The 21,097-nt window shown below is 41.0% G+C and overlaps 1 protein-coding gene across 7 annotated transcripts in view; it reads right to left on the bottom strand.

Annotated features, from left to right (window-relative positions):
• Positions 1 to 18,144: 18,144 nt before the first annotated feature.
• The window catches only part of STARD13 (StAR related lipid transfer domain containing 13), a 553,194-nt gene continuing 550,241 nt past the window's right edge, over positions 18,145 to 21,097 (bottom strand). For 6 of the 7 annotated variants that reach the window (XM_021929385.2, XM_021929384.2, XM_021929383.2 and 3 more), the window contains one exon: positions 18,145 to 20,686. In XM_021929385.2, coding sequence (XP_021785077.2) covers positions 20,569 to 20,686 — 118 coding nt within the window. In that variant the 3' untranslated portion in view covers positions 18,145 to 20,568. The remainder of the gene's footprint in view (positions 20,687 to 21,097) is intronic. The other variant, XM_021929381.2, reaches the window with a different exon arrangement.

Consider the following 21,097-nt stretch of genomic DNA (forward strand, 5'->3'; position numbering starts at 1 on the left):
ATTTTGCCAGGCAGTTTAATATATCTGCCAATTATTATACCAGCTTCATCATGTTGAAGTTCTTTAATGAATCAAAAAAGAGCAAATCTATACAATTGAACTTCTGAATTGCTATGTTTCCCTTAATTCCTGGAGTTTTAGCACATTAAGAAGGGAAGCAGGATCTGTGCCTGTAAAAGACTTTATGTGATCACTTGATACAGAGAATGCCAATAAAACCCTAAAACCAAACCTTCCAGACTTTTAGCAGCTCATGTAACTCACTTGGGAACTAACGAGAGGCTGCAGGGAGAGCTGCTACTGCTCCAGGCTACTTTACCTCCAGTCAACCCTCTTCCCCCGGTTTTCTCCCTCCTGTTGGGCCATTATCTGCTAGGATTCCTTAACAAAAGTCTTAGGATCTTTGAAGACCATCTCTCCTCACCGATACATCACATGATTGGTTTAAATCCACTGTTACATTAACTAACCATTAAAGCAAGTGTAGCTTTTAAATGACCCTTGATAGAGACCTTTGAGTGCAAACTCAGTGCTCTCCAAGCTAATGGGAGGCTAGGAGAGGTCTTAGGGCTCCTTCCTTTCTCTTCACGCGGAGTGCTGCAGTCTTTTCTTCAATAAATGCTGTCATATCTAACTCCCTCCTTGCTTGCCTTTACGCTGAGATGAACTTACTTTTGGTATTGGGAACAGAAAATGATTCACTGAATCACTTTGATACTCACCTAATGTGTAAGAGTGTAGGTTCCAGATGGAACGCTTTAGAAGAAACCTTTCATAATTTGTCCTCTAAAACAAAAACAGTCTTTTTGAGGTTTTGGGCTTCTCAGAAACTGCGCTTAGCATGCTGCTCAGACCAGCTCTGTTCCTGTAGAGATGGGTGATTATGGGAAAGTAATTTCTGGGAGAATGGCCACATGAAACAGTAACAGCAATAGACTCCCTGGTGAATTTGCCACTTTGTGTGAACCCCTTTTTCATTTAAATTTCAGAGATGTTAATGCACCAATAAGAATAACGGCTACCACAATTTTAATTTGCATGATGATGCTCTGAGCACAAGTTCTTTGCAAATAGCTGGATTTTGAGGTTGTGAAAATAGCTGGATTTTGAGCATCCGTGTTCATCAGTCCCTCTGCTGGAGCTTCGCGTGTGCCCTCGGATGTCTATTCTTGAGGACTCTGCCTTCCTTATGGGCTCCTTTTTCTGAGAAAGTCCAATCATGCAAATGTTCAATATGGTTGGAAAGAGACATTCTTTAAAACTACTTTTGGCCTGGCTAAGGTATTGCCTGATGACTCGGAGGGAGGCACTGGGGTGGAGGCGGGGCTGGAAGAATGCTTTCTGTGACCTGGAAGCCCCATCTATGGAGGCCCTGGTTTTGTTCATCTGTCTGCCCTGCAATGCCCTCTGCCCCACCTATACCTGCTGCTCTGCTCTGAGATCTAGAAACAGTTTCCGAGCCTGCATGCACATTTTCTCTCTATGAGCCTCCCAGGGTGGGAGCAAAATCATAATCAGACAGTTGCCCAGTGAGCACAGAACAGAATTAAATGAGGCAAGGGTGAGACGCCTGTGGCCTCTGTCTCCCCAGAGAGCTGCACAGACAGGGAACCAGGTCTGGAAGCCCATGGCCCAGGCAGACCTCAGGTGGGCATTTCCAGCTTTCACCTCTTATCCTTTCCTGCGGTTCCAAGACTGACCATCTGCCCCTGTGGCAGAACATTCTTTGTGGTTTTATGGAACCAACTTCCTGTCATTCTGAACTGGGAGTCATCCTGTCCTTTCGAGGTAACTGCACTTTTTTGCTCATTTCCCGTGTGTGCCTCTCAAAGGTTTACTGCCTTTGCATGCTTCAGTATGAGGGGTGCCCTAGTGTCCCTAGTGTCCCTGACCCCTACCCCAGTCAGCACTGGAATGCGTTCACTTGCTTCTCTTTTCTTCTCTTTGGTTAAGTCTATTGATGATCAGATCACATTGAAGGTGTGTTCATTTAGCACATTCTCTTCTGCATTCACAGGGGAATCTATAAAAACAAGATAGAGCACAAATAAGGATAAGCCCAGGACGAAGTGGGGAGCGAAATCATAATCAGACGGTTGCCCAGTGAGCACAGAACAGAATTAAATGAATTTCAGAAGAGGGTCTAGGAGGCAAGAGCAGGAAGATGCTCTCCATCTCCCCTCATTGCTTTATAAGAAACCACTTGCCAAATGGCCAGTGTCCCTTGGCAATTTATAAAGGTGATAATTAAACCATTGCAATTCTTCTGGTTTAAAATATATACCAGACAGCAAGAAGCCACAGCTTTCCCACATGCTCACAGCTTCCTCCAGGGGTGAGGGGATGGTCCTTGGCTGGGGTACCACAAAGCGGGTGGGAGCATCTGCCTGGGGCATGAGCAGGAAGGGTTCATTATTGCATCACCTGAGATCATTTAAAACCGTAAGAACACCAACTAAACTTTGAACCGCCTTTTATCATCACTATGAGCTGGCAATGCTAAATAATTTAGTGATAAATTATTCTTCCCCAGTAAAACAGTTTATTGTCCTAAGTTGTAATGAATTGCTGCAGTTGTGATAGAATCACTGCTGACTTGTGATAGAATACATGTAAAGTTCAAATTAGCATATTTTATTATCGATTATTTAACAACATTTCAAAAGACAACAAGGAGGTTAATTTAGAGAACCTCCTCTTCATAGTCCTTGACACAAGCAGACTCAGCGACATGGGTTTGTTTCAAGAGTAAGTAAGACTAAAAGTTAGTCAGAGTTTGGAATTATTCTGTGTTGCTGTGGGCATAATTCAATTCCAGTTTCCAATCCCTGTGATTTTTTAAAACTGTCAATTTGAAACAAACAGGGACAACATAGTGATTGTGTAAAGAGGAAGAACCAGAACTTGAGTTAATTGAATTCTATCATTTAATGTGATCACTTGGAACTTTTATTTTTGCTTAAAGTTTAGAACTGTGAAGGATATTGAGAAGGCACCTCACACCCACCGAAAGGCTCTAATCCAGAAGACTGACAATAACACGAGTTGGGGCGGATTTGGAGAAAGTTGAATCCTCACACATTGCTGGAGGGGGTGTAAAATAATGCAGCCACTTTGAAAAATAGTTTGGCGGTTCTTTAAAAAGTTAAGCAAAAATGTACCATATGGTCCAGGCATTCCACTCCTAGGTATCCACCCAAGAGAAATGAAAACCCACCCTTGGAATCACTCTCAGTTATTTCTGCCATATTCTATTGTTAAAGCAAGTCACTAAATAAAGCCCACACTTAAGGGAAGGAAAATTAAGCCCCACCTCTTGAAGAGAGGAGCATCAAATAATTTTTGGACATATTTTTAAAACACCACATCCTTTTAACCGTTAAGTTTTTTTTCTACATTTTTTTAGGAGGGGAGATTTTTATGGCTGGAAAGATGAGAATGCTATAAATAAATAATTTTCCCTTCCTTTTATCTTCTAGTGACATTATATCATGTCAAGTAGAAGCATATTCCTTCCTTCTGTTTATTCTTGCATAAATACGGCTTTTAAAAGTCTAATTTTATTATTTAAAAAATGTTTTGCATCCTCAGAATGTCTCTGAAAAACCTCAATGCGTTTTTGGGCTTCAGGCATCCTGATGTCACTCAGAGAGGCTATGCCCATCTTTTGCATTTGTACTTGATATTCTGCCCAATATTCAAGAAAGAAGACATAATTTAGTGCCATTAGATATTACTGTCAGGGACCCCAAAATGCTGAAATCTTGATCACCTCTTTTCAGTCCTTCCCACTAGGCTCTGAAGAATCTCTGTGCACGGGAACAATAGCAGAATGGAGTGAAAAGACATCTCTATTAATAGCTGTGCAAATGTCAGAGAACTGCAGTAAAGGGCAAGTAGTGTTTTACTCCCAGCTTGCCATGGGCCAGAGGGCTGGGATGGTAGATTCATCTGTACATGAGGCTTTACTCACTGGCCCAGCTGTGTGCCCACAGGAGCTATACTACGTGTGCCACCTGGCAATGCTGTGCTAACAATGTGCTGTGCAAACAATGCCATGAACCCCAGTGAATGACTTTAGCATTTATTCTCTCCCAGTGGGGTGCTGGGGAGGGCAGAAGTTGCACGGCTGGAGAAGAAGTGGAAGATGTCCCCGCAAATGTGCCCCATCACCTTTTTAAGGCCAGTGCTCATCAGAAGTCATGCTGTGCAGGCTCCTGGCCCTTAGTGTTTTCTTCATGATGGAGATTCTTTGCAATTGTATTCCTCATTTCACTCTCTAGAAGATCCATTCAGCCTAATTCTGCCCTGGGTCTTCCTGAGTTCCACTCTGGATGGTTTATCTCATTGTCCTGCCATAGAGGAGCCCTCCTCACTAAAGTCAGCAACAGAGCAAATATCACATTGCCTGGAGTTCAGTCCCAGTTGGGTGATGGTTTCAGGGAAATCTCTTATCCTTTCTGTGCCTCAATTTACTCTTTAAAAAAATACAAGTAGTATGGAGGTGTGAGGACTGATACATAAATTGTATATAATATCAAATTATATGGGTATATATGTGTGTATATATGTGTGTACATATACATCTGTGTGCACATATACATCTGTGTGCCGAGACCAGCTGGGTCAGGGAGACCCTAACCCAGCAGCGCTAGAGGAATTAAAGACACACACACAGAAATATAGAGGTGTAAAGTGGGAAATCAGGGGTCTCACAGCCTTCAGAGCTGACAGCCCCGAACAGAGAATTACCCATGTATTTATTAACAGCAAGTCAGTCATTAGCATTGTTTCTATAGATATTAAATTAACTAAAAGTATCCCTTATGGGAAACGAAGGGATGGGCTGAATTAAAGGAGTAAGTTGGGCTAGTTAACTGCAGCAGGAGCATGTCCTTAAGGCACAGATCGCTCATGCTATTGTTTGTGGTTTAAGAATGCCTTTAAGCCGTTTTCCGCCCTGGGCGGGCCAGGTGTTCCTTGCCCTCATTCCAGTAAATCCACAACCTTCCAGCGTGGGCGTTATGGCCATCACGAACATGTCACTGTGCTGCGGATTTTGTTTATGGCCAATTTTGGGGCCAGTTTATGGCCAGATTTTGGGGGGCTTGTTCCCAACATGTGTGTACGTATGTGTCTATATATAGATATGAAAATTCCCTGGTATATAGCAGGTATTAGTCAGTTCTCATACTGCTAATAAAGACATAACCAAGACTGGGTAATTTATAAAGGAAAGAGGTTTAATTGACTCACAGTTCAGCAGGGTTAGGGAGGCCTCAGGAAACTTACAATCATAGTAAATCAAATGGTGGCAGGAAGGAGAAGAATGAAGAATGAAAAAAAGTGCAGAGAAAATGTGGGCAAAAGCCCTTCAGAAAACCATCAGATCTCCTGAGAACTCACTCCCTATCACGAGAACAGCACAGGGGAACCACCCCCATGATTCAGTCATCTCCCACGAGGTCCCTCCCCCAACACATGGGAATTACAATTGCAATTACAATTCAAGATGAGATTTGGGTGGGGACACAGAGCCAGACCATGTCAGCATGGAATTGTTGCCGTCATTCACTTTTTCCTTAATGGAGATTATGTTCCATGTATGGTAGTTAATGATCTGAGGCAAGAAGACGAAGAGCAGATAGCATTCAGGGCCTCAAAAGACTCCCCTAATGTGTACAAACATATTAGATCTGAAGTTCTGGTTCACCATGGTTCTCCTTTATTGAGCCAGAAATTTCCACTTGAAAAATTCACTGGTAAAGTGCCATGCCTTCTTGCTGCCGGTGGGATTTTCTTATTGTCCAGCAGTATGCAAATATTCAGCCCTGGGTTTCTCAGAAGAGGGGTCTGAATTCTCTTGTTCTAGGGTCATGACCTTAACCTTGCCTGAGATTTATAGCCCCAGAGAGGCCCTCCGCCTGATTTACACAGCTCCTGATGTCACTTTGAGCAGTGTAGTTCCAATCTCGGCAGAACATCTTGACTATGGAATGTGGGAACACGACGAGCTGTTTGTTTTATACTCCCAAATCCTTGAACAAAAATTACAGAGTGTTTTTCTATCTTCTCAGAGGAAGAAGGCCCCTCTCCCATTCCCATTCAGTTCTACCAAGCAGCAGCTGTTGCTGTGTGTACTAGTGTTTAAAATCCCTTCATTTTATGCAGAAGTATCCTGCTTGATGCCTGCTTTGCAATAATCTGAGCTCTGAACAGTAATCTAGTTATGAGGACTAGAGGACTTTAAAATATGAGCTTTGAGATTTATAGGGAAGATCAGGACAGCCACAAGCCTTCTGAAAAGTGAGCAATGCAGTCAAACAATGGCTGCATTTTATTTGAAATGCTGCATAGCTACTTTGATGTTTGCATTGGATTGGCTTGTCTCTTTTGTGTTGTGTGCATACCCTAATGGGCTTATACTGGAATCCCTGAAAAGTGGCAGAACACTAAATAGAAATGTGCCCTCCTTTGCCATTTCCAATTTCTTTTGAGTTGAGCGTTCTGTTTTATGTGGTTCTAGAAGAGAAACACGGTTCTGGAGCCTGTGTTTCTTTTGTGTGCCACCCCAGGCTCAGCCTCACAGACAGAGGCTCCAGCAGGGCCCAATGATGGATGATGGTGTTTCCTGTCAGTGGCTGCTCTTTAGAGAACATGTTTAATTTCAGATGACTGGATAGTGTATTTCTCCAAGTAATTTTGAATTGCCCATCTCCAGGGAAGACAGGACTCTTTATCTGTGGCTTCTAACTACTCATTGTAGGACTGATTGTTAGGCCTGTTTCTTTTTATTTTAAAATGTAGATGAGGTAGCAACAGAGAAATTGGAGGGCCACAAGGAAAACCAAGCAATAGCACAGAAATCCAGTTTGTTCCATATTTTTGTCCAGTGCACCCTGGTTGGGTGCTTCCTCATACAACATCTTCAACTTGTGTCTGTGTAGAGATTTGCTCCCTTCTCCCTGGGCTCTCACCTCTGGCAGATGATGTGGGCATTCTCTGAGGTCTTCCTTGGGCAGGAAGTTTCTGACAAAGCTGTGCATTACATTATTCACTCAAAGTGGATACCACACACAATCTTGGGCATTTCTTCAGTAAATGCTTGATGGGCTTGGAAATCTGAAACACAAAGGCATTGGGGATTCTTCCACAAGAAAAGGTGGGATTTGGGCAGCTTTAAGGGAATACGAGAAGAGGAACAAGGTGAAGGAAGGGTCATGTCAGCAAGGCTGCCAGGAAGAGCTCTTCTGAATTCAAGACAAATCTCTCCTCCCCAGACTGTCCTGGAAATGTGCAGCTCCCCACCCTCCCAGGAGAAGAAGGGACATGTGCAGGCAGAAACCCTTCTGCCCAGCCTGATCGTCTTAGAAGACAAGGTCAGGTCGACTCTCAGGTTTAGGCTTTTGTATGTGGTCTTATAATTTCAGGCTCTTCATTGTTCCAAAAATAGCTCCCACCTTCCTGCTGATGCCTGAAATCCATGTAACAGTAGACAAAGCCTCTGATTCCCAATAAAGAGATAAAGGCTTAATTATGCAAATATGTAGTGGAATAGTTCTGTCTGAAACTCATTCATATTAAAATGTCATCAGTCAGCGTTTCCGCAGGTGGGATGACTGATACACACAGAGACCGGATTCTGGAACAGGGTGGTAATAAAAAGAAACGTGCTCCACCTTGCTGGGAGGATAAGGTCCCAGAAAGGGAAGGTGGTGAAGCCACAAGCACTACCCACTGTTGCAGGGCTGCTGGCGGCTGGCTTTCCAACTATGCCCGTAGGAAACCACGGGGTGGCGTTTCCTATGAGATAACTGGATTTAGGGAAATGAATCAATGCAAGTCCATTGTGTGATTATCTTCTGGAATCAGAGGGTCCAGCCACACCCTATAGAAAAGTAGATGCAAGTAGCTCTTCTCCCAAGGTGAATTGATACATTTTTCCTGCCATCACATTCTATATTTCTCACCTTAAAAAGACGTGGGGGGACTCCGCCTTAGAATACGGTGGGCTTGGGATCACTGGGGCCCTTGCTTCAAGGTGAAGATAGATGCTCACTCCTTCCCAGCGTGGAGGATGAGCTGATAGAAGGGATGGCAGGGCAGACTGGATAGGTAAGAGCCTCCAAGGCCAGGTTTGGGTGAATGGGCTTAAAGAGGGGCCGCCTTAGTAGCAGATTTAAGCTATGGTGCACTTCTACTTCACCCTAGTGTGTTAGTTGAGTCTTATTACCAGTGACAGCCTAGTCTCAGGTGTGCTGTGGTGATTTAACACACCTACCTACTCAGACCAGCTCCACAGAGAGATGACAAGGGGAGAACCAGATCTCCTCTCAAAGCCTGGTCGGTGTTGAGATTGTAGAAGGGAGATATGGCCAGCAGGCAGGGAGATGGCAAGGTCATTGGCTGCAGGGGCAGTGGTGATGGGGTGGGTGATGAGGACAACAAAGCTGATCCACAGGGCCTGCTCCTGGGCACGTGAGAAATGCTCATCTTGAGAACTCTCTGAAGTATCTGGTGGCCATTGGGACATGCTAATTTCTGGAAATCAGGGCAACCAAGGACTTGCCCCGTTATCATTAGGCGCATTAACAATTAAATGGAGTGGCCTGGGACATGTGGCGTTCTCACATCTGTGCATCCCTTGCTGCCCCTGCTTTCTGACTGCCTGGGAAGATGTGGCAGTCCTTTGTCAGCAAGGACGGTTCTCAGAGGACACATGTGTCTAAGTTGCTGAACTTCTTTTTCTTCACAAGACATAGGTGATCAGCAAATTGATTGATGGATAATTCCCACCAGTGTAGTTTTAGCAATTTGAGTGGAGTGGAAGGAAATGAAACCCCTGACAGGGTGTTGGTTTGAATGGGATCTCTGTAGATCTCTCTGTTTCCTCACCATCTTACCCAAAACTGCAAATCTCCCACTGCCCATCTCTTTCCTTTTGTTTTTGTTTTCCTATAGAACTTACCTCGTCAATTATTTATTTAGTGTTTTTTTTTTTTTGGCTGCTTTCTCCACTAGATCATAAGCTCCATGAGGACAGGGAATTTTGTCTGTTTTATTCACTGATTTTATTCATCTTTTTATTCACTGAATGCCTAAGATAAGTATCTAGCACATAATGAGTGCTTCATACATATTTATTGAATGCATGAAGGAAGCAAATCTTCCTGTTTGTTGTAAACAGGTGTTCAGCATGTGCTAGTTTCAGAAACAATCACAGTTAACTTTTTAGAAGACCAGCTATTTGTTAGTCCCTTCTTGTGTTGCCATAAAGAAATAACTGAGACAGGGTAATTTCTAAAGAAAACGAGTCAGATTGGCTCATGGCTCTTCAGGCTATACAGGAAGTATGGAGCTGACATCTGCTCAGCTTTTGGTGAGGGCCACAGGAAGTGTCCAATCATGGAAGAAAGTACAGGGTGAGCCGTGTATCACATGGCAAGAGTGGAAGCAAGGAGAGGGAGAAAGGCAGAAAGACGGGGAGGTGCCACACACTTGTAAACAACCAGATCTCATGTGAACTCAGAGTGAGGGCTCACTCGTTACTGTGAGGAGGGCACCAAGCCAAACACTTATCCCCAGGCCCTGCTTCCAACCCTGGGGATTACATTTCAACATGAGATTTGGAGGAGATGGACAAATATCTAAACCATATCAAGCTATTTCTCCATCTTCTGTACAATGGAGAGGGTCAAAGTAGTCAAAATCCAAAACAGAAGTGATTTTGTTAGCTTTAGAGTACTCTTCACAGTGTCCCTGGCTTACGGCTTCCTTTCTATGACTTCTATCATTTTAAAACAATTTTTTATTGGTGCATAAAAATTGTACCTATTTATGGGGTGTATGTGATTTTTGTTTTGTTTTGTTTTTGAGATGGAGTCTTGCTCTGTTGCCCAGCCTGGAGTGCAGTGGTGCAATCTTGGCTCACTGCAACTTCTGCCTCCTGGGTTCAAGCAATTCTCCTGTCTCAGGCTCCCGAGTAGCTGAGATTACAGGTGCCTGCCACCATGCCCAGCTAATTTTTGTATTTTTAGTAGAGACAGGGTTTCACCGTATTGACCAGGCTGATCTCGAACTCCTGACCTCAAGTGATCTGCCCACCTCGGCCTCTCACACTGCTGGGATTACAGGCATGAGCCACCACGCCCGGCCTATATGTGATATTTTAAAACCTGTATACAATGTGTAATGATCAAATAAGGATAATAAGCATATCCATCACCTCAAACATTTATCACTTCTTTGTGTTAGAGACATTCCAAATAATCTCTTCCAGCTATTTTGAAATATACTATAAAATCTTGTTAACTACAGTCACTCTACTGTGCTATTGAACACTAGAACTTATTCTATCTAACTGTGTTTTTTTTACCCATTAACCAATCTCTCCCTCCCTCCACACCCTTCCCAGCCTCTGGCAACCACCTTTCTACTCTCTGCCTCCATGAGATCCACTGTTGAGCTCCCACGTATGAGTGAGGACATACGATATTTGACTTCCCATCATCAGGGAAATGCAAATCAAAACCACAATGAGATATCATCTCATCCAAGTGAAAATGGCTATTATCAAAAAGAAAATAACAAATGCTGTCAAGGGTGCCGGGAAAGACGAAAGCTCATACGCTGTTAGTAGGGGTGTAAATTAGTTCAGCAACCATCGCAAACAATATGAAGGTTCCTCAAAAAACTAAAAATATACCTACCATATGATCTATCAATACTTGGGTATATATCCGAAGGAAATAAAATCAGCATATTGAGGAGACATCTGCACCCCCATGTTTATTGCAGCACTATTCACAATATTCAAAATATGGAATCAACCTAAATGTCTGTCAGTGGATGACTAGATAAAGAAAGTGTTGTATATATAGGCAAAGAATCCTATTCAGGCACAAAAAGAGTGAAATCCTGACATTTGCAACTTCTATCATTGTTATGTCCTGTTTAACAAACTGGTTCATTTTAACAAACACTTATAGAATGATGCAGCAGAAAGTGTCCTAACAGATGAAGTTTCCAAGTTAATTAAGGCATGATCCATGCCCTTAAAAGGCTATAGCCTAGTGGCAGAGTTAGGCTATCAATGACCTATGACCTGCCAGATAGGGAGGTCAATGTAGTCACTGGGGACATGATGGAGTGGCTGGGCATCACTGGATCATTAAGTACATGGTCAGGAATGGCACCACTTAAGTGAATAAAGTGACATACCCCCAGCCTTGGGCACTGATCATTCCCTTGGGTTTCAGACCTTATATTAGTTAGGGTTCTCTAGAGAAACAGAACAAATAGGAGATGTATGTGGAGACTTATTATGAGGAATTAGCTGACATGATTATGGAGATGGAGAGGTCCAATGACCTGCTGTCACCAAGATGGAGACCCAAGAAAGCTGGGGTTGTAATTTGGTGTGAGTCTGGAAGCCCGAAGAAAGCCAGTGATGTAGATCCCAGTCTGAGGCAGGAGATGATGACATAAGACATCCAAGCTCAAGTAGTGAGTGAGAAAAAGTGGGCAAATTTCTCCTTCCTCTGCTTTTGTTTCATTAGGGCCCTCAGTGGTTTGCAAGTTGCCTAACCATAATTTACAGTTGGCCCTTCAACAATGTGGAAGTTGGAGGCATCCACACCCCTGCACAGTTGAAGATTTGCATGTAGACTCCTCCAAAACTGAACTACTAACAGCTTACCATTGACTGGAATCTTTACCAATAACATAAATAGACAATCAACACCTATTTTGTATTATATGTATTACATACTGTTTTCTTAAAGTAAGCTAGAGAAAAGAAAATGTTAAGAAAATCTTAAGGAAGAGAAAATATATCTAGTATCATTTAGTGGTAATGGATAGTCATAAAGGTCTTCATCCTCACCATCTTTACATTGAATAGACTGAGGAGGAGGAGGGGTTGGTCTTGCTGTCTCAGGGGTGGCAGAGGTGGAAGAAGGGGAGAAGGTGGAAGAGGAGGTAAGAGAGACTGGCGCACTCAGTGTAACTTTATGAAAACACATAATAATTTCTATTTGATATTTTTTTTTTTTTTTGCTTTTTTACGTCTCTAAAAATGTTTCTGTATGGTATCAATCCTTCTTCCACCGTTTGCTTTGGTTTTAGTGACCATTTTACAGAAGGGTCCATCTTGTAAAAGAAGTCAAAAGCAGTCTTAAACAAGCAGAACTCTGCTAGATTGTCCGTATGAATTTGTTTTCTGTTGCGGCTTCTATGTCTCCTTCCTCATCAGCTGCTTGGAAGCATTCATCTCCATCAAGTCATCTTCTGTTAATTCCTCTCGGGTGGTGTCTGTTAGCTCTTGAACTCATCCAAGATTTTGAAACCCTTCACCCCCAACCTTTTTTTTTTTTTTGCAATATTCTCAATCTCTTTCGTGATTTCCTTGATTGGCTCTGTCATAAATCCTGTGAAGTCATGCACAACATCTGGACACAGTTTTCTCCAACAGGAATTTATTGAATTTATTGTTTTGAGCTTGATGGATTTCATGGCTTTTTCTGGAAAAACAAAGACATCTTAAATGGTGTAATACGTCCAGATTTTCTTGATGTTCTCTCTAGAGGGATTTTCTTATATAGCATTGATGATCCTTTCCATATAGTACCAGGTTTAATGAGCCTTAAGGGTCCTTATGACACCCTGATCTAGAGGCTGAATTAGAGACATTGTGTTTGGGGGCACATAGACAAAGTTTGATGCCTTCAGTGTTGAACTCATGTGGTTCTGGGTGGCTGGGGGCATTGTTTAATATCAAAAGAACTTTACATGGCAATCCCTTACTGGCAAGTTACTTCTGACTTCAGGACAAAGCATTAGTGGTACCAATCCAGTAAAAGGGTTCTTCTTGACTAGGCCTTGTTTACAACCAAAATGCTGGCAGCTAATGTTTATCATTTCTCTTCAAGGCTTGAAGTTAGCAGTTTTATAGATATGGGGAATCCTGATCATAAACCCAAGTGCATTTGCCAAAACAATAGGATTAGCCTATCCCTTCCTGCATTAAATTCTGGTGCTTATTTGTCTTTCTTAATAATATTAATAAATATCCTTTGCATTATTTTTCTCCTTAATAGAGCACTTTCATCTGCATTAAAAACTTGTTCAGGCAGATATCCTTTCTTCTCAATGATTTTCTTAATGACATCTGGGAATTCATCTGCTGCAACTTGGTCAGCAGAAGCTGCTTATCTTGTTATCATGACATTTTCTAAGCCAAACTTTTTTCTAAAATTATCAAACCATCCTTTGCTGTCATTAAATTCTCCAGGTTTAGATCCTTTGCCTTCATTTTGTTTTAAGTTATCATATAATAACTTTGCTTTTCCTCAAATTATATTAAAGCCTCTAGGTATGTCTTTCTTGTAGCAATCCTGCACACACATAAAAGCTACATTTTCAGTACATGATTAAAAGATATTTCACTAAAAGTGCTAAGGTTTTCATGTCTGCTGGTATAGCTGCAGCCACAACTTCATGAATTCCTTTTTCTTTTTCTTTTCTTTTTACAATGGTCCTTTTGCTGGATTCATTTATCTTCAAATGATGGGTAACTGCAGCTGCAGACCTTAATTTATGCTCCATAATAAGAAATTCAACTTTTTCTTGTAATGTCATGACTTTTCTCTGCTTCTTAGAAGCACTTCCAGCATAACTAGTGGTACTTCCTATGGGTTCCCTGGTGTGAATCAAGGTTACAATATTGCACAGTGAAAAACACTTAAGAACTGCAAGAGATTACTTTTTATTGCGATATGCAATTTACTGGAGAGACAAACTACTCACATGGAGATGATGAGCATCACATGGAACTTTAAGCAGTTACTTGCAACACTTGAGCTCACTGAAATAGCAACAAGAGGTGGCTATGAAATTATTGTAGTAGTACAGTATGTACTACAGTTAATTTTATGCAGTTGTGATTTAATATTGCATCTTTATATTTACATTTCTCTCAACTGGGAATGACACCATGTAAGTCTGTGTTTGTGTGCATGTTTTGATAAATTTTAACCTTTAATAATGTATTGGTATATATTTTATGTTAGAAAATAACATACACTAGTATCTACACATATTTTATGCATTCATGAATACCTAACTTTTTAAGTATTTCTAGCCTACATGGTTTATCTGTGAGTTTTTTCAAATTGTTACAAATCTTCAAAAATTTTTACAATATACTTGTTGAAAAAAATCCACATATAAGTGAACCCATACAGTTCAAACCTGTGCTGTTCAAGGATCAACTCTACTTTACTGACTCTGTCTATTCAAATGCTAATCTCATCTGGAAACACCCTCACAGATATACCCAGAAACCATGTATAATCTGGGCACCCTATGATCTACTAAAGTTGACACAAAATTAACCATCACAGACCTATATGCCCAGATGCTGCTGGGCATCTCCACCTGGACGGTTCATAGTCACCACAAGCATTGTGTGATCAGAGCTCATTTGGCCATCCTTTCTAACCTAGCTCTCTCCCTGCCCTGCTGCCCAACTGAATCTGCTTCTCCTCTTCTTTGTCCCTATATCAGTTAAATAATTTACCACAAAGTTTTTCCAAGCTAGAAGATCCAGAGTCATTTTGAGATCATTCCTTTTCCCCACCCTTTCAAAACAAGCTAGTATATAGATCTTATTAGTTCTATTATAGCTCTGAAATACGTTTTAAAAACTATCCACTTCTTTGCCCACAAGCATTTTTCACCTAGACTGTTACAACAGTCTTTTAACTAGATTCATGGATCACTCTGCCCTTTATCATGCCAGTCCATCCTCAACAAAACCACTAGTCAATTTAGGTTACCAACCCAAAGCATCTCCTTTGCACCTTCAGGGGCCCACGCTAGCCAGGAAAGGACAGACTAGTCTGGCCTATGGGAAGGATTTTAGTTCCATGTCTTAGCCATGCTGGAGTTTGGGCAGAGGCAAACTGACAGCTCAAACTTAGCTCATGCAGATTAAAGACTTCCTCTGGCAGTGAGGAGTGGTTCAGGCTTAGCACTCGCTCAGCAGTGGGATAAGCCTACCTCCTGTGACAAGCAATGGGCATGATAACAAGAGAGGGAGGTATGAGCCTGGCAACCCAACCTTTCCTGCTGATTTGGGGTTTGTCCATGGGGATCTTACCAGTAATCTTGTCTTATCAGCTCTTGGCATCTTAGGATCGTGTAACACCTAGACTGATCTGGTTCTCTCTGGGTCATGTGTGGCATCAAAGGTGTTATTTTGGGTTTAAAAGTATCTTGTCTGAGGTTAATCAGATGAATGCCAAGTTTTCCTAAATATTCTACATTAAATAGAGGAAAGGAGTGGGTTATAAAATGAAAAGAAAGGCAAGTTATCATGGATTAGTTTCAGCTCAGGAAGGGCAGGTGATGAGACACCTCTAACATCTAATGTGGAAACAAAAGGGGTGAAGAACACTGGCAAAGACGGGTGTAACTTTACAAACCTGCTCCCATGCCTAGTAATGCTCCAAGTCTGTCTTAAGTCCAAGTCTGTTTTACTGTTAATACTCCAAGTCTGTTTTAATGGACTCCAAGTCCGTTTTAAATCTCTTTCAGCAAAACCAGTGAGAGTTCACTTCTCTGCCTCTTGGCTCTAGTTTGCTCAACAGATAAAGTTCAAGCTCTTCCAGCTCAGGTGAGACATCCTGTCCTTTGACTCCCCTGGGCTCTTGTAGAATTCACAGAAACCTGCCACTGGGTGTTGTATGTATAGACCCTTCTCATCATTTGTCGATTCTATATTTGTGAATTCATCTACTCACTAACATTTATTTGTAACCCTCGGATCAATACTTGCAGTGATTTCATGGTGATTTTTGGACATTTTCAGAGTATGACAAATGGGAGTCACTGATGTGATGCACATTCCCAACTAAGGTCAGTGTGCTCACTCCCTTCTTGTTTCGGCTCCTATACTATAAACATGCCCTTTGTATAGTCTATTAATTGCCTTTTTTTTTTTTTCAAATTTTTGTGCTTTTGGGTGGTAATTTCACTTTCAAATGGCCCCCAGATGTTGCAGTAAAGTGCTGTCTAATGTTCCTAAGTACAAGAAAACTGGGGGTATGCCTGATGGAGAAAATATGTGTGTTAGATGAGCTTCATTCATGCTTGGGTTATAGGGCTATTGGTGTGAGTTCAATGTTAATAAATCAACAATATAGTACATCCAGAAAAGGAAGTACATATACTAGTATGTACATGAGGCTGTTCTGGAAAATGCTGAAGTGACATTTGTAGTTCTTGAAGAAGCTATGGAAAAGATGGAAAAACAGCTAAATTTATGGATTCGTAAAATGACAACTGATTTTTAAAGTGTAGTAAAAAGAGCACTGTTGAGAGGTTGAAAGCCCAATAAATTTACAGTTATGTTACCCAGCACTGGGGAAATGTTAAAACCTTCTCTGCTAAGGTTTTATTATAAAGAAATAGTACAGATGACTAACTTGTAAGAAATATATATTAAATTAGGTGTCTTAAACAGAAACACAATAAAACAAGGTTATGTAGTGATGGGTTGATGAAAATGTTGTGACCTGAGGCTCACAGGAACCTAACCGTGTATTTCTCCTAGGAGCAATGGTTCAGTATTCACTAATTCAGTGTTAACAACTTTATAGAAAGGAACTACCACAAACAATGAAAATTGACTGTATATCACAGTTTCTGCTCCGCATTATGTCTTCTTTGTATTAACACCTCTGCCTACTTGTGTTCCACTCCTATTCACTGTTGAATAAATGTGTGCTGAGTGAATAAAAGTCTTATGCAAGCAAGTTTTCTGCGAGGATACAATATTACTGGGAATTTTGAGCCTCAGCTGTGCATCAGAAAGATATAAGCTAGGTGACATCTAGGAGGCTGATGAGTGGGATTATTAGAATGAAAGTAAACACTGTCTTTAAGAAAACCTACAAAGGATATAGTCTGCCTATGGAATGTCAAAAATTGTACTTCATCAGTTGTTCAAACTTCATGACTTTGCAGCATTCCAGTGTTGCAAGGTCAGGTGTTTATTCACTCCTTGTGCAGTCAGCACACATTGATTTTGCCTTTGTGTCAGAATGTGACACTCCATTTGGTTGGGGTCTGTTTTATGCCTTTACATTTATCTTCCTGAGAAGGAACCATATGGCCAGTTTTTCTGTAACCAAATATCAAAAGACACAGGTGGAACAGTTTTATGTCTAAGAATTTCATGAAGAGTGTTTGGAATAATGTAAAAAAATTTTTTCCTTTTCAAATTTTTTTTAGTTGACAAATAATAATTGTACATATTTGTGGGGTACATAGTCATTGCATGTTTTGATACATATATAGTGATGAGATCAGGGTAATTGGCAGGAATCACCTTTGAATTCATATGATCCATATTCTCAGGACATCTGTAGCCTGGGGCTGCTAGAATGGCCATCACATTCTTTTCTTTCATGTAGAAGAGAAAGAGCGCCATTGAATTCCCCTTTTGCCTACTGTGAAAGCGAAACTTGCAAGTGACAGGGGAAAGTACATGAGATAAGGAGAGAGCAGAGTTGGGACAACTTTTGTAGGGGCATACGGTCTCCTGGGCTTCTGTGGCTTTGGAAGCCTGTGCCTGAGAATGTTTGAGAGCCTCTGCTTTCTTAAGGGCTCTCTCTGCTGATACTTAGAAGTGAAGCTCAGATTTCAAGGGTAGAAGGGAAGAGATTCAGAGTCGTTTGTGGCTACTTTTCATGGTCTAGTAGTGCAGCTGTAAGTCATTTCATCAAATCTGGATTTCTCGTTCACTTAACAAAAATAAAATGTAGCTAAAGAGTTTACTAAACCTTTGATAAAAATATTATGAATGTGTTTTTATAACTTCCAGATTTAAGGACAATTAAATTTAAGAAAAAAAATCCCCACTCATCACTTTAATCCCTTAGACCCAGGTTAAGGCACCCAGCCTGATAATGAATGTCTGTTGACAACAACTTCCTTGTATTTGAAGACAGTGTTGACTAGACGGTACCAAGGAGTCAAGGTCATGGCAGGCTATCTTGGGAGAAATCTCCCTCATGAAGCAAGTTTTCCATGTAAAGATGAAGCATGAAAATCAACATCTATTTTATAGAAAATAGGAAATATTTAATATATATAAATTTATTTGCCTTGGCAATTATTTATTTACAATTGATGATTGATACCAACAATTGAGGTAAAAATATACATGAGGTATAAATATAATATTTAAATGCAATAGCGTACTTTATTTCCATTGGCAAGATAACAATGAATAAAATACTGTGGTATTTGACAAACAAGCTTGATGCATCGTTTTTTCTCCTTTTTTTCCCTTTTCCTTTTTCAAAAAAGATGCACCGTGTTGTTATGTAGCGGTGATATGATTACTATGTGCACAAAAACAAAAAAGATAATTCGAAGAGAGGGAGAGTCAGAAATACAATCACATTTGTTTTTATTCTGTTTTAGGGATCTTCTAGGTCCTCGTTTCTGAGTGTGATTTTAGGCCAGCAGCATACGCATCCCTGAGACTCCTGAGAAATGCAGAATCTCAGGCCCAGCCCAGATTACTTGGAGCAGAGTCTGCAGTTTCACAAGATCCCCAGGTAATTCATGTGTGTGTGAAATCTGGACAAGCACCCCTCTGGGCGATACAAAGCCACTCACCCTCGTGTGCCTATCATGTTTTGCAAACACGTAGGATCCCATCTCAGGAGCAGGACCAGTGTTTAGCTGGACTAAACTTCAGTAGCGATCTTGCTGATGCACATAAAGTAATCTGGCATATATGGTTAAATTAAAGATGTTATGGCAGAAGGGACTTTGTTTTGCTCACAAAGCATTGCCCAAAAGGAAAATTATGGATTTGCTGCTACCTTCTTAGGTAGACATAGGAATGAAACATTTCTAGGTCATAATTCAAACTGTATGATTTTCCTTGCACCATACCAAACTCATAGAAAGCTTTTTTATTCCTCTCAATAAAATAATTGCACATTGCTGATAACAGAAACATTATATAAATGCATATAATACAAAAAAACCTGAAAACACTCATTTGCTTTTCTTTTTTTCTCCAACACCATTGCTAAATCATATCAATCTCTATTATGAATGACTAAAGAAAATCTCTCTCCCTGAAATCAAACACACAATAAGTTATCTTTCCATTGCTGTTGAATTACAATAAAAAGCACATTCGATCCATTAGCAGTTGGCTAAAGGGAGTCAATTTGCTTAGTCTGTACAATAATAAATAAGGTTGGGTCAAATGCATAGGTAGGTTGGATTGGCTAGTGAAGAAACACAGAAGAATTAATAAACCCGACCATATTTTCTAAAACTAATCAAAGAACATAGTTTTGGTCTTACGTTAGTTAAAAACCCTGTCTTTCAGATTGTAAAAGGTTAATGAATTACATTTTAAGAGTATCCTACACATAGCAAAATACGAATTCCCTGAAGCTGTTATGATCTAGGGTTTGAACGGAATGGTCACCATCTCCCTTTGTGTGGTGTCTGAAGTTGAATTCAGTGCAATAAGGAAACACCAATTAACTGTGACCAAATAGGCCACTGGTCAAATAGAATGACATTTAACAACATTATGAAATGTATTTATAAAAACTTGAGACAACACAGGGGCTCCCTTTGGCTGTGAATAAGTAAAGGCTATGGTATTCATCTCGACTTGGGGTCTATAGCGGTGGGCATGGGAGTGAGAGGTATAGCTTCTGTTTCAGTCACTTGCACTGACTCCAGTGGTCCATATCTCATGGAAATTCCATCTTACTGGGCCCAGTGGCAACTCCTCATCTAGCCTTAAATTTGGTAATGACTTCTCACCCTCCGCTTTGCTTTAAGGAGGAGTAATTATTCTTTCCCTGCTTTATCCCAGAACTCCACTCTCAGTTTTTGAATAACAGAAACAATACGACACATAAGTCTCCTTTAACGTTATTTTCCTTTGGTTAACTAATCTTTGGTTAGGCATCAGGGCATGTTCACACCTTGGTGTTAGCAGCAGGTTCTGCACAGCTTACAGGACAGTGGAGAGATGGGGCCCAGAGCCACTTGGAAAGAACTATGTGAGGAAGGGACTCACTGAGTCAGACACCGTCCTTTTCAAAACACACAATTCTATATAAAATTGGTATTTTACATATATACAGTAAAGATGGAGATATACACACATATGTACATATGCTATACATACATTTATTTACAGTTAAGTATATATGCTTCTTAGAAGCCTTTAAATAGCAAATTAGGCAATGCACAAGGAATAATCCATTTAATTTTAAGTAATATAAATGTTCTCATTTTAAAATTATATTAGTAGGGATGTAGCCATCTCCAGGAAGGCTAAGAAAGTTCTTGGAAATTCTTGCATCTCCAACATTCCAACTTCTTAACGTTTCCATTTTTAGGCATTAACCACGTCCGTCAGTTCCTCTTTCTCTCGCTTTCTCACGTGCACACTCTCTGCCATACGTGTTACTTTAGTTTCCTCTTCCCTGAGTTTGATGTCACACTGGGGAAAACTCAGATTTTAGTTTCTGGGCCCTCAGCAATGAGGGGCTGGAAAGAGTTTCTAATCCTGGCAACTTCTGCCGCACACAGATGTCCAAAGCCTTTGCTGTACCATTCTGGGGAGTGACCTCTGTGGGGAAAGAAATCAGAAAAGAAGGGGGAAAGGTGTTTTTTTCAAATCACAGCAATTAGTCATGGTGGACAGGGCTGCCCTTGGGCCCCGATGACCAGTGCACCTGCACACAGTTCGGGCTGCTGCGTCAAGGGGCTCAGGACCTCATTCTGCCATCAGGGGCCTTGAAAACGTCCTGGCTGCTAAGTGTTCATGCTCTCATTTCAGTACTCATCACATGCTTTCAAATGATACCAACACCTCAGGGTAAAATGAAAAGATTCAGATGAAATCCAGAATTTACTGTGAAAACTCCGTTTTGTCTCCCCAGACCAAGAACTGGGTTTAGCACCATGAATGCCTTGAAGGGGTTGGATTTATTTTCTTCTCAAAGAACTACCAGAGGGAGCAGCAAAAGCGGGCAGGCAT

This window comes from Papio anubis, chromosome 15, assembly GCF_008728515.1.
Source record: "Papio anubis isolate 15944 chromosome 15, Panubis1.0, whole genome shotgun sequence".
Taxonomy (NCBI): domain Eukaryota; kingdom Metazoa; phylum Chordata; class Mammalia; order Primates; family Cercopithecidae; genus Papio; species Papio anubis.